We start from the raw sequence: 14,584 nt of genomic DNA on the forward strand, positions 1-14,584 counted from the left end.
GCTGTAGCAGATGCACTTCCGCTGACTTTACTTCTCGACTTTCGTCTGAAGTCGGCTGCTTCAGCCTTACCACTCAAAGAAACCCAGTGCCAGTTTGCTTTGCCAGTCAGCCATTTAGGCAGTGCGCGATTGCTTTGAATTTGATGTGGGCATTTGAACTCGGCCTTGTAAACCTTTTTGTAATCTGATAGCCAAGGGTTAATTGAATTGGGAGGTGGGGGAGAGCCCTCCTTTTTGATGACCATTCGAAACCAAAAGCTATTTTATTGCTATTAAAATATAGGTTGTGAGCTGTCATGGCTAATTGGTATTTTCATTAATCCGCCCAGTAGGCTAGTGCAATTTTGGTTTCATGTTTTGGTATGAAAATAAACAACGTTCGTTGATACAATGTTTCAATATTCGTTGATACAATGTTTCAATATTCTCAGAACGTTTTCCCTTCCCTCCTTGGAGGGGGGAGGGGCTTTGAAATCACCCCCGCCCCACCCCACTTTGCCATACCCTAGATTTAGCTGAACGCCACTGAACTAAGGGTTGTTGCTATGAGGAATGGCGCTCTTAAATAATGTTGAAATTGCAGGAAATAACCAGAGGATCTAATTTCTTGGTCAACTGCCAGGTTTTCTGAGTATATTGAGAGTGGAAACTGGAATGAATCTACAAACTGACTAGTAAAATGTTGAACGTAAATGTAAAACATTTTCACTCAGTGAGAGACAAAGGCGATGTTGTGAACCAAAAGGTAGACTGAAACATTACTAGATATTACTGCTGAACATCCTACCTTTCCAAAACATACATACATCGACGGGGTTTAGCGACATGATGTGAAGCGAGAGGTAGAAAGAAAAGAGAGAATGCTTCTGAAAATACAAAAACAACATTTTCTCACTGAGCTCCAAAGTAAGAGGAGTCAGAGGACACACATGGAAGTGGTGGTGTAACTAACTGGTAAGTGTGTTTTTGACTCACAGGCATGGATGGAGATTCCACTATTCCAGAGTCCTTATGAGCATGGCGACTGTGAATGTATCCAACAGATAGAAGCCGCGTCCCAAATGGCACCCTATTCTCTATCTAGTGCACTACTTTAGACCAGGCTCCATAGGGCTCTGGTCAAACGTAACGCACTATGTAGGGAATAGGGTGCCATTTGGGACGCAGAAAGAGTAAGGCTGGTTTAGTCCCTGCTGTATTTGATAGGACCAGACTCCTTTGAGTCAAGGCAGGCGGACAACAGAGCGTAAGACAGTGGGAAGATTATAGGTGGTGAAGGTATTGTCTTAAAGGTGGTAGTTGGAAAATAAATGAACGACTAGGAGGCCCTGAGTGCAGGACTTAAACTGCAAGCTTCTCTACTAGGACTACAACATGCTCTGTAAAAAAAAATAAACACCACACATGGGATGTGGCTCCTCGGCATGATCATCTTCACCATCATCATCTTCATCATTGCTACCACCAGTCTCTGGGGCAAAAAAAAAGGAGAGCCAGAGAGCATCTGGAGTACAAATCAGAGAGAAATAAAAATGTGTCCACGAGTACGAATCCTCCTCGTCATCCTCAACTTTTGTAAACATTTAGAAAGAGACTGTTGGTGAAAGAGAAGTGAAGTTGAGAGGAAGAGTAGGACGTAGAAATAACAGATCAGAAATGCGCTTCTGAAAGGTTCTTCACAGATTGGATGCTGCTCCTGGCTCGTCAATTCCAGTCACTCACCCACTTCCTGGGTCAGACCAGTAAACTGCGTCCTCTGACCTCTAACTTCTGACCTCTCAGGGGAAGGTCTTCTTGAGGGACGATAGCGGTCTGTCCTCTCCGCAGAAAGGGCTGACCAACGCCACGGACGATGGAATCCCAGAGTCCACAAAAGTGTAACATGAGCATGGAAACGACTCCAGTGAGGAAGAAGAAGAACCAAAAGAGGAAGAGGCCGAGGGGAGGGGGGTCGTGGGGGTCTTACCCTTCAGATTCGGCTGACCCGTCGGGTGAGGAGGGGGTGCGCGGCGGGGGTGGGGGTGTAGGCAGGGGGGAAAGGGCCTGGTTTGATGCCCCTGGTCCTCATGTAGGAGAGGAACTGGTCAGGGATCTCAGCCAGGACCTCTTTGGCCAAACGGGCCATACTCAGAATGTGGTTCCCCCTGCGGTCCACGTAGTCACGGAACGGAACAAACTGGATGGAGAGAAGGGGTGGGAGGGGGGGTAGGAAGAGAGAAGGAACGGAGGAGGAGGAGGAGGAGGGGAGACAGTAAGAGAAAGATCACAGTGGTTCCATTAGAAAATAACAATGATAGAGAGGTGGTGTAGGGGAGGAGAAGGACAGAAAACACATGAAGATATGGGGAGAAAGACAGTGGATCAGAAAGAGGGAGGGAGAGAATGAAAGACGCAGAGATGGTGATTGAGTGAGGGAGAGAGAGAGAAGCCGTTCACATAGGTCATTTACATTTCCAGAGACACTGTAACTCTGCGTTAGTGTATGCTTTAATTCTATAGGCATGCAGTGAAGCACAGAGAAAGCCCCATAATACCTGAACAATGTCTCTCTCTGCGAACCTCCCTTGGGATGAGATCCTCTCTTCGTCGCCATCAAGCTCAATCATTTCTGAGAAGGGGGGAAAGAGAGAGAGAGAGAGAGAGAGAGCGAGAGACGCACATCAGTCAGCCATGCCATGTCAGAACAAAGCCCACATCAATATGTCAACATCATCAGTGCCACAGAGCATGACACATGGTTGACTACACATGCTGTACTGTTACCCGTGTGCATTAACAACACACACTACATTACCACAGAGAGCCAGTGTTCCATTGCCTGCCATGCAATGTTGTTTGAGTACAGAAAATATGTGTAGAGCTGTGAAATCCTTGGTTGTAAGTTAATATCTCTCTTTCAATTTGTAAGTCGCTCTGGATAAGAGCGTCTGCTAAATGACGAAAATGTAAATGTAATATTGCACACTACTGGGTGAGTGATGAGCCAGCCTGGTCTCAGAGCAAAATGTATTATATTTTACTAAAATCTGTGCCACTCCATTTAGTATTACATTTACATTTTACATTTTAGTCATTTAGCAGACGCTCTTATCCAGAGCGACTTACAGGAGCAATTAGGGTTAAGTGCCTTGCTCAAGGGCACATTTACGTCATTTAGCAGACGCTCTTATCCAGAGCGACTTACAAATAGGTGCATTCACCCTCTAGCCAGTGGGATAAGCACTTTCCAAATATATAGTGCAGTATGATATGTTACTTTACATTACTTTGACTAGATGTAAAATAGTAAACATATATCCGGGACACTCAAATCAGCATGATATGTTACATTTGGTATGGACAGTAGATTACTTAAGGCAAAAATGAAAGGAGAGTGGTTGGTCGGAGTGTATCGGTGGGCGTGTAATACAAACGTTTAGCAACCCAAAGGTTGCGTGTTCGAATCTCATCACGGACAACTTGAGCTAATTAGCAACTACTTACTACTTTTTAGCTACTTTGAAACTACTTAGCATGTTAGCTAACCCTTCCCCTAACCTTAACCCTTTAACCTAACCCTAACTCCAAACCTAACGTAGAATATCATACTAAAGCAGTCGAACGTAATATATCATACTAAACGGGTAAAATGCGATCAAGACGTAGGATACTGTATGTCCTACAATTTTTATTATATTGTATGACCGCTATTACATTGCTAGGCCAATGTAATGTAACCTAGCGTAAAGTAACATATCAAAATAAATGGGGTGGCACGGATTTTAGTAAAATATCATATGTTTTGCTCTGAGACCAGGTTGCAGCCCAGCCATGGGTGGTGAAGTATGTGCTGGGCTATGTACAGCACAGGAGATTGGTGGCACCTTAATTGGGGAGAATGGGCTTGTGGTAATAACTGGAGTGGAATCAGTGGAATGGTATCAAATACATCAAACACATGGTTTCCAGGTGTTCTATGCCATTCCATTTGCGCCGTTTCTGACATTATTATGAGCCGTTCTCCCCTCAGCAGCCTCCACTGATCTAGGATCTTAATTTAAGCCTGTTTGCTAAAGCAGGAAAATAATCCTGCAGCAACAAGAAATGTGAATTATTATGTGGATTATAATAAATTGACATTTTTGTAGGGGTTGATATATTTTTCGTAAGGGAAAATCAAGTCTGAAATTTCTAAGTGGAAATTCAGAAGCCTTTTAAAACCTAAAATACACTACAAGTTTTAAATGTCCTTCATTGCAAGAAAGTTCTCCTGCAACAGGGTGATCAAATTAAGATCCTAGCTACATGTGTATAAGGGAAAGCAACCATGTGTAGTGGAACAGGGAGGGACTTCATGCTACTGTGCACATTGACTTTATAAGCGTGATAATCTTTAAGGCCCGTTGACTTTAAAAGGCTAATTGCTCATAAAGAATGAATGTGTTTATTATGGATCTGGAGTGTTTTATGAATTGTAAACATCTCTTTCCAATGATAAGAGAGGAAAGGTGAGGACTCGGTCTGTCCCTGCATAAAGGTGAATGGAAATGATGATACATTTTTGTAGAACGTTGGGTCAAATGAGCATTGACCTTTAGAAAGCCAAACAGTGTGGGGGATGGGAAGCAAAGGAGAGCGAGATGAAAGAGTGAGAGAGAAAGGAGAAGAGAGTGATAGCCGGGTAGGGAGAGGGAGGGGAAAGAGTGAGAGAGAAAGGAGAAGAGAGTGATAGCCGGGTAGGGAGAGGGAGGGGAAAGAGTGAGAGAGAAAGGAGAAGAGAGTGATAGCCGGGTAGGGAGAGGGAGGGGAAAGAGTGAGAGAGAAAGGAGAAGAGAGTGATAGCCGGGTAGGGAGAGGGAGGGGAAAGAGTGAGAGAGAAAGGAGAAGAGAGTGATAGCCGGGTAGGGAGAGGGAGGGGAAAGAAAGAAAGAGAGAAAATAGGGAAGGTGAGAAGCAGAAGAGAGGGAGAACTGCGTGAGGGGCGTGATAATGGATTTAACGCAGGGAAGAGATTAGAGAATAGAATAGAAACACAAATGCATGCACACACACACACACATTCCATTATTCCTTTCTTACCATTAAATTCCGCTGGTCCAACCCCAACAATTATAATTGACATGGGCAGAGTAGCCGCCTTTGGAGGTGGAGAGAGAGAGAGAGAGAGAGAGAGAGAGAGAGAGAGAGAGAGAGAGAGAGAGAGAGAGAGGTGTCAACCAAAATGCCAATGTCAATAACCATCGTTATCTAAAACGCCACAGGAGAAATACACCCAATTATTGACAATACTGTAAATACTGTAATAGCCTGTCTCCTTCTCAGAGAAAAATGGTAGAAACTGCCTGTCAATTCTGCTCCTTCATGTGGTTTGGCTCCACATTCTGCCAAGGCATTGTAGGATTATCACCTCTCTCATTTCACGCATGTACAACTTGTGTTTAAACCCCAGCCAGCCTAACAGCTTCTAAATTAACCTTATTTCCATCTCCTCCCTCAGCGGACGCCTATTGCGTTGCAATTTTGTTTATCAAATCTCACTTGAGTGGATAGCCATTTGCCAAAGGCTGGTGAGAAAGAATGATAGATGAACACATCACTATGTTTCATAACTTTGTATTGCCAGGTGGACATTAAATTGGCAGAGATATGAGGAACATCTATTTCTGGGGTTGCTTCAAACTCATTGTTCTCATTCTTACCCCACAATCACATTACAGTACGTAGGGAAAGTTGTGTAACGAAAAGCAGCGATTCTATTTCTATGTAACACAATTTGAGTCAGGGCATTCCAAACAGCATTACATCAACGTAGCCAGACAGACATTAAACACTATCAACGTTGGTCCACCCACCAAGAATGACTGAGTAAGTGGTACCGTGAGTGGTGGTGGAGTTGAGTGTTTAAGGTTTACTTCTTAATTTGAAAAACAACAAAATGCAGACCATCCACTTGGTTTGCTATAAAACTGAGGGATGGGGCTGGAGAAATGTAACCACTCTAACTCATGAAGATGTGTAGGCTATAGCATCAATTTTACATGTATAAAAAAACGGCTGAAAAGATTGTAAGAGTGGGCCTTTAAAAGGTTAACAGTAAGAGTGAGAGGTCTTACATTTACGATAGACTCCTTGGTCTGAGCCATGTCGGTGATGACGCCGTCTGAGATGATAAGGAGGATGAAGTACTGCGAGCCGTCTTTCACCGACTGTGCATACCTGGAGGGGGGAGAGAGAGAGAGCGAGAGGGGAGAGGAGGGGGGAGAGAGAGAGCGAGAGGGGAGAGGAGGGGGGAGAGAGAGCGGAGAGGAGACGAGAGGAGAGAGAGAGAACGGAGTGGAGACGAGAGTAGAGAGAGAACGAGAGGAGAATAAGAGAGGTTGGTGGGAGGAGAGCAGTATGAGTTGCAGCGTGTAATCAATAATCCTGTAATCAATAATCCTGTAATCAATAATCCTGTAATCAATAATCCTGTAATCAATAATCCTGTAAGCAATAATCCTGTAATCAATCATACTGTAATCAATCATCATGTAATCAATCATCATGTAATCAATAATACTGTAAACAATAATCCTGTAATCAATCATACTGTAATCAATCATACTGTAATCAATAATACTCTAATCAATAATCCTGTAATCGAAAATGTATGCACTCACTACTGTAAGTCGCTGTGGATAAGAGCATGCCCTAAATGACTAAAATGTCAAATGTAATAACTCAATCAATGAAATGTATCTATGAAGCAGGGGTTGGAACCGATTCAGGGAACAGAACCGAAAACCGAAAAAGATCTATACAGTTCTGGAAACAGAACCGTTATTTTAAAAGCATAGGAACCGGGCAATAATGTTATTTTACGTTCCGGCATTTCTTTCAGTCCCACAAAAAATGCAACAAAGTGCCTATGCAAAGCCCTCACTCTGTCACTCAGAAACCTATTGAAGTGTCGGCCTGCTAGTTGGAAATCTGCAAGCTGCCCCTCCCCCTCATCATGCCGGGGGGGGGGGGGGGGGTGGGGAGGGTGTTCCTCTGGGTTTAATAATGTCACCATTTACTTAGTCAGAGCTTGGGCCCATGCAACACACACTGCACACCATCTGAGTGGAAAATAAATACAGCAACACGTATTGGGAGTATGACGGTCTCGTTGGACACTAGAGACACTAATTTGGGTGAAAATGGTTTCCCTCAGTGTGTTTTGGTCACACTGAGAATAAATGAGCTATGAACGGCAAGGCTATTCTTAGGCCATGTGGGCGGTCTGACCACACCGGGAAATAGATGGGAGTTGAGGAGCGAAGAGGGATGGGGGAGATAGCTTGTTACAGTCAATCTTGTGTGTGTGTTTATAGATGACTGGGTAAGATTTCCCAAGAGTGAATATCAAGTAGAGCATGTGTGGTACAGGAACACGCTATGGAGAGACAGCGAGGCACCGAGTCCAGTTCTCTTCTGCTATGGAGAGACAGCGAGGCACCGAGTCCAGCTCTCTTCTGCTATGGAGAGACAGCGAGGCACCAAGTCCAGTTCTCTTCTGCTATGGAGAGACAGCGAGGCACCGAGTCCAGTTCTCTTCTGCTATGGAGAGACAGCGAGGCACCGAGTCCAGTTCTCTTCTGCTATGGAGAGACAGCGAGGCACCGAGTCCAGTTCTCTTCTGCTATGGAGAGACAGCGAGGCACCGAGTCCAGTTCTCTTCTGCTATGGAGAGACAGCGAGGCACCGAGTCCAGTTCTCTTCTGCTATGGAGAGACAGCGAGGCACCGAGTCCAGTTCCCATGGGGACAAAGCCATGCTCTCTCCGTCTCCGATAGTGTCTATCCACTGGTCGATCGTGCAAAGCCTTATTTGTTTTCAACAACCAACAACCATTCTCTCTGCATGCAACTTTGAATGACTATTTTTGAACAACAATTTAATTAAATGTGTCCCTATTCAAGATAAATTTCAATTCAATGTGTCCCTATTCAAATTAAACTAATTTGGACCAGAGCCTATGGGGCCAATTGGGATGCACACTTAAAGCTGAAATCCAATAAAGGGAGAAACAGCGCCCCTGTTATTGTTTTGGTTGTGTTGATGAAACGGAGGAGAGGGGCATCGTGGGAAAAAAAAGCTGTAGTACATGTTCCGCTGCTCCGTCGCGCATGCAACGATGTCAGACAAGAAAAAAAACAGCGTAAAACAGTAACTTCTTTGTTGTTGTAATATCATAAACGGACGTGGCAGTTTCACCAATCACAGCTTAAGCTAATGCTTTCATGTGTGGTTACTTACTGGGTGTGAAAAGAGTGTTCCTTTCTGATCACCGTCTGGCAGGCAGACCTATGTCGCTCTTTGATCTCCACGGTATGCTCAGCGGTTACACACAAAGCACAAACGATTTTCTCAAACTGAGAAGACCAGACGTGTGTGTGTGTGTTTGTGCATGTGTGCGTGCGTGCATGGGTGTGCGTGGGTGTGTGTCCCCATGCCACCAAAGTTAGTATCGATTTCAGTGGGACAGCTGAGCTATTACAGCATTTATTTTCATCTGGTCTTTCCCTGTGGGGTCACAGGTCACTGCGGAACACACTGAGACTATCTATTGATCAGAGCAGGTTATTGTACCACACAGAAGGACCACAGTAGGAGTTCAATGGAATCGCACTGTGTATGCTCTTTGTAGATGGTGGTTGGTTCTGGTGTGTGTGTGTGTGTGTGTGTGTGTGTGTGTGTGTGTGTGTGTGTGTGACCTACAGTACCTGGCCACGTGGTTGATAACAGGGGAGAAGTGTGTGGGTCCGTAGAGGCGGACAGACTTTAGGCTCTGGTAGTAAGCCTCCATCACTCCCTCAATCCCACTGCAGTACGGGTTCTGAGGGTTCCCATTCTGTACAGGAACACACAGAACAAACATCAGGAACATGAGTGAGACAACATAGCAAATATCTCTCTCTCGCTCTCTCTTTCTCTCTCTCTCTCTCTCTCTCTCTCTTGCGCTGTCTCCACATTCAGTCCATTGTTAAAAGGCTGACTCAGTAAATCCTTAATGCTTAGATTAATGCATATGGGGCCTGTCGTGGTCTCAGGCTGGGCCCCTCTGGGGAGAGTGTTCCCCAACTGAGCAGCTGGAATGTCTGCCAGCCCACCGGGCGGCATGGGCACTACATCTGGATCGGAAGGGTTAGGACAGGAACTATTAGTTCACTACTTATGACCAGAGCCTAAGGGGCTATTTGTCAATTCTCCCTCCACCAGCCTCCACTGGTCCAGAACTGGGACTGATGAGAGAGTGGCAGGTAAGAAGGAGGAGGGATAGGTGGATGTAAGGATGGATGGAGGTGTCTCCTGTCTCCTCACCAGAGCGAACTCGTGCGAGACGCGTCCGTCCGGGGGCAGCTTGGCTCCGAAGCCCAGAGCAGGGAACATCTTGTCACTGTCGTAGTCCTGGATGATCTCCCCCACGGCCCTGAGAGCCATGGCATAGGCATTCAACTGGTACGGACTCATGTAGTGAAGGGAGGTGGGCTGGGACGGGTTGCCTGGACACAAACCCAATACAATAGTACTAAGGTCCACACTATTGTGTAGTTTGAAAGAGGGGATGCTGTCCATACATTGCAAAAGATTAAGCAGCTTTCTACCATTGAGACTTGTCTTGTAACTGAAACATTGGTGGTACAAATTGTTCCTTCTTACCCTTTGTCTTGGGTTTTCTGACACCAACATTCAAACTCAAGCGCTGACAAGATCTAAAAGCAGATTCCGACACACTCACCATTTGATGCCGTGAAATCAATTGCCACCGTGAAATTAATCTGAGTCCTACAAGACACAAAATCAAATAGTGAATATATTGAAACATCAGTCATACTACATTAAATTACATCACAATTCAAAGCGATCCGACTAACTTAATTCATTGACCAGGGGGATATAACTTATCAGTAACTGCTGTCCCCTGCAAAATGAACATAGGCCTAAGGGCCGATTAGTAATCCACTCAGCTAGGAGTTTGTTCCTCCCTTCAATTACCACTAGTGATGTAAGTGAGCCTAGCGCTAGATAAAGAGGTTACCATGGAAATTGTTTCAGTCAAATTAGCATAACCTATTGCAGTAATATATTATGTACTTTACTGTAACTGCTTGGAAAGAAAAATGAGCAAGTTGGATGGGGTACAGTCAAAATGCACAATACAACATGGAAAGCTAGTACCAAACATTTTAATGCTAATCTAGGGACAAGCAATGGAAAATAGGCGTAAGCTAAAGAGTGATGTTGCAATGCATTTGACTGTTAAACTTCAATTCAATGGGTCCCTATTCAAATTTAAATAAATGTGTCTCTATTCAAATAAAACATTAATTCAATGTGTCCCTAATCAAATTAAACTTTAATCCAATGTGTCCCTAATCAAATCAAACTGTAATTCAATGTGTCCCTATTCAAATAAAACATTAATTCAATGTGTCCCTATTCAAATTAAACTTTTATTCAATGTGTCCCTATTCAAATTAAACTTTAAATAAATGTGTCTCTATTCAAATAAAACGTTAATTCAATGTGTCCCTAATCAAATGAAACTGTAATTCAATGTGTCCCTATTCAAATAAAACTTAAATTCAATGTGTTCCTATTCAAATAAAACTTAAATTCAATGTGTCCCTATTCAAATAAAACTTAAATTCAATGTGTCCCTATTTAAATAAAACTTAAATTCAATGTGTCCCTATTCAAATAAAACTTAAATTCAATGTGTCCCTATTCAAATAAAACTTAAATTCAATGTGTCCCTATTGAAATGAGACGTTAAATAAAAAACAAAACTTTGTAACGTACCCTCCTTTGATGTAGTCCAGGAAGGTGAGCTCCATGTCCACCAGGCAGGACAGCAGGGTTACCTGGCAACATGTTCGGAGGTTAAAGGGATACTTTTTGAAGTTTTAGCTTATTTCCGACTTTATAATAAGCCTAAAACTTTATAAAAGTGAACTATCCCTTTAAAACACATTGGGATTTCAGTGGAACTACAGTATTACTACACCTATTTCAACAGTACATAGAGTACACCATATAGTACACCTATTTCAACAGTACATAGAGTACACCATATAGTACACATATTTCAACCGTACATAGAGTACACCATATAGTACACCTATTTCAACAGTACATAGAGTACACCATAGAGTACACCTATTTCAACAGTACATAGAGTACACCACAGAGTACACCTATTTCAACGGTACATAGAGTACACCATAGAGTACACCTATTTCAACATGGCACAACAACCATAGAAAAGTTGGCTACAACACATAGAGTACAGGACTAGACTTCTATTTCAACAGTGACTCCTTTGGGCTATGAACAGGCACAGATAAGTGCAGCATCACATCAATAGAATCCCATCAAGGGAGTGCTAGTGTTGAAAAGTAGGTGGAGTAAAAGAGGGTATCAACTCACTGTTCCTGAGTTGAGGTATTTCTTCTTCTTCTTGCCTTTCTTCTTTTGATTCACCACCTGCAGAGATGGAAAACATGGCTTGGTTCACTTTGTCTCGTCAATGGTGAGTTGAAAACAAAGCCAAGGCAACTGAAAGCCTTCCTTAACTGAACTCTTTTTGGCTGACTAGGCCATAAAAGCAGATGGATGCGGGAGAGCAAAGATTATCGCTTAGACGATTACTGCAATAGCATGGAAGGTTCAGCGTTTGGATAAACAGCTTAGACAAGGTTGTGTGTGTGTGGGCTTGCTACAACACGTCTTACCTCATAGGTGTGGAACTGTGACTGGCCTCTTGACATCTCCCTGTAGCTGGTGCTGAACTCCCCAATGAAGTCATGGCTGGAAGAGAAAACAAACATTGAGTACGTTTACGTGCACACTAATAAGTCGATGTTAAACTGATTATGGCAGTAGGCTGAGTACGGCGTTAGTCATGTAAACACCTCACTCTGCTTATCTTAAATCGACGTAAAGGTCATAATGGAAGTAAGCGTACGCCGATTAAAACACCTGGTTTTCTGAGCAATCTTTAGAATTATGAATATGTGTAAACATCTTAACATCGGCATTCCAGCAGTGTATTTGATCTGCGCATGTGACAGCACCGTTCTTCTTGCAAAGCATTTAAACGTTTTAAACAAACTATTATTTTAATCTGACTATCCACAATAATCGTATTATGGTGTGCATGTAACCGTACTCAGTGGCAGACACCCCTGAAGGGGTTTGGTACCTAACAGCTGTGACCTCATCATCCCAACCTCATCATCACAGTGGAGAGTTATTGTTTCTCATAGAGATGAAATATATTGTGTATATTTAACTCAACGCCATTTCATCAATGTCTGTATTTGTTGTGACTGCCTATATACTGTGTTGTCTCATAATTATCATGTGATAGAAAGTGGCGTGTGTGTACCTGCGTGCATGTAAGTGTGTGTGTGTGTGTGTGTGTGTGTCTGAGACAGTACCTACCCTCCATCTCTGTCCCAATCATACACCTCCACCTTTATGACCCTGAGAGACAGAGAGAGAATGAGAGAGAGAGAGAGAGAAATCCCATTAGAAAAACCAATTAGTGTGCTGATTGAGAATCTCTCTTTAAAAGAGAAGCGCTCATCTGTGTAAGAGGATGGTCTGGTTCTAAGAGGACTGCTCTCAGGAAGTTGTCTGCTATTGGGATTCAATATGCTATAGGTTGCAGGCGTCACAGGTCGCAAAATATAATAATTGTAGCAGCAGCCACTGCTTTGTACCTGAATCCTAAAGTGGTTCTAGAAATGGTCTGTGGTCAACTATAAAGTACAGAGGAATACTGATAACTAGTTATTTGTGGGTTATGGTTTGTTAAGTGCTTTCTGCTGCTTAGTGATCATCCAAGAGGCCTAGCTAGCTCTGGTCATTCCTATAGAGTGGATTGCATTTATTATAGTAATCATTTGGATTTATATAGATCTTTTATAACTGTGTATATATTGTTATGTAGTGTAGAGGGAGGAAGTCATCCCATCCACTACAAATCTCTGCCATTGCTCCGTTTTATATCAAAGTGAATCTATACATCTGTCAGTTACAGTACCTGCATCTCTGGTATCAGTTACCTGCATCTCTGGTATCAATTACCTGCATCTCTGGTATCAGTTACCTGCATCTCTGGTATCAGTTACCTGCATCTCTGGTATCAGTTACCTGCATCTCTGGTATCAGCTACCTGCATCTCTGGTATCAGTTATCTGCATCTCTGGTATCAGTTACCTATCATAATCTCCGTTGCACAGGGCCTTGACAGGGATCTTGAAGGCCTGCCACACTGGGTCCAGAGTGTTCTTCACAACCTCTGTCTTATGGCAGATAGTAAACCTGGAAACACACACACCCACACACACACACACACACACACACACACACACACAAGCACAATAATTACAGTATTGGAACCCTTTCAAGACATCATAGGCTCCAACTCAAACTTTGCTATGTTTGTTTACATTTGTTTTCTTAATTAGCATTAAGTTTGTAATTATTTATTATTATTTGTCTTTAAAAATCTAAACAAAACAACAACAACAACTGCTTCCTGCTCTTAAACAGTACGCAGTGTGACCATGTGGTCAGGATGGTTGGGCAGGCAGGCAGCACACTGCTGTTGTACCCCATTTAAACTGCTTCAGTTAATACCCAGCTGCACAAAAGCCATATGTGTTAAGTGCAAGACAAGGGAGTCAGCTCGCATAAAAGCATCTGCTGGGCAAAGACATCTCATACAACGTGCGCTCAACTCAGTCTCAACCACCTGCTCTTTTCCTCTCCTCTCATGCTCTCTTTATTCCTTCTCTCCTCTCATGCTCTCTTTCATGTCCACTCATCCCTCAACACCTATACGCTTTGTCTGTCTCCGGTGGGATGTATAGGACATGTACATTGAGTCATATGGACAGTGTTATTGTACCCTACATTGCTATTTGGAGAGTGTACTGTATTTGTTCAGCGTCTACAGGGCTTTTTTTCCCACTGTGTATGAGCAGACACCAAATATAGTACAGTATCTGGGTGTATTTTGTACAACTTTATAGAGTAAAAAAACTAACCTATTTTTTATAACGCTTTACAAACGTTAGTGGTTGCAAATTAATAAAATGTTGATTTGATTTTGTAAAGATGTTTTTGTACAAAATGGAAAACTGGATCAACGACTTACGACCCGTCCTCGTTACTGCGGTAGAAGACCAGAAAAGGATCAGATTTCCCAAAGAAGTCTTTTTTGTCCAACTTGTTCCCACAGAACTGCAGCATCACTGACTCCTAGAGAGAGCAGGTTACAGATGAATGGAACAGCCAGACAAGCAGCACCACAAACTGGGACCAGTTTTGATTGGCTGGGGGCCTTAGTATTGTAGCGAATTCAGGGGATAGCTCTGACCGGGACTCTAATTTGGATCCAGCGACTGTCAGCCCAACACCTTAGCCGTTATGCCAAGAGATCAGAACCGCTTGACGAAGTCGATATAGGTGTTGGGTTTAAGGTCGCTGCAGTACATAGGGAGCTACTTGTTGGGAAACAGGCAACGTGTCATTTCTGTGCTTATACTAAAGATAATGTTTGTGCATG

General features: G+C 43.2%; 1 protein-coding gene across 1 annotated transcript in view; it reads right to left on the reverse strand.

The window, feature by feature from the left end:
- Positions 1–1,969: 1,969 nt before the first annotated feature.
- LOC311134929 (copine-8-like) overlaps positions 1,970–14,584 on the reverse strand; it is a gene marked incomplete at both ends in the record, with an annotated part of 54,605 nt that continues 41,990 nt past the window's right edge. Inside the window, 13 exons of the mRNA XM_084168694.1 lie at positions 1,970–2,176; positions 2,535–2,608; positions 5,059–5,116; positions 6,093–6,195; positions 8,727–8,854; positions 9,325–9,506; positions 9,743–9,789; positions 10,807–10,868; positions 11,434–11,490; positions 11,739–11,814; positions 12,451–12,492; positions 13,231–13,335; positions 14,174–14,277. Coding sequence (XP_084024820.1) covers positions 1,970–2,176; positions 2,535–2,608; positions 5,059–5,116; positions 6,093–6,195; positions 8,727–8,854; positions 9,325–9,506; positions 9,743–9,789; positions 10,807–10,868; positions 11,434–11,490; positions 11,739–11,814; positions 12,451–12,492; positions 13,231–13,335; positions 14,174–14,277 — 1,245 coding nt within the window. The remainder of the gene's footprint in view (positions 2,177–2,534; positions 2,609–5,058; positions 5,117–6,092; positions 6,196–8,726; positions 8,855–9,324; positions 9,507–9,742; positions 9,790–10,806; positions 10,869–11,433; positions 11,491–11,738; positions 11,815–12,450; positions 12,493–13,230; positions 13,336–14,173; positions 14,278–14,584) is intronic.

The sequence above is a fragment of the Coregonus lavaretus genome (assembly GCF_964263955.1).
Source record: "Coregonus lavaretus genome assembly, chromosome: 9".
Taxonomy (NCBI): domain Eukaryota; kingdom Metazoa; phylum Chordata; class Actinopteri; order Salmoniformes; family Salmonidae; genus Coregonus; species Coregonus lavaretus.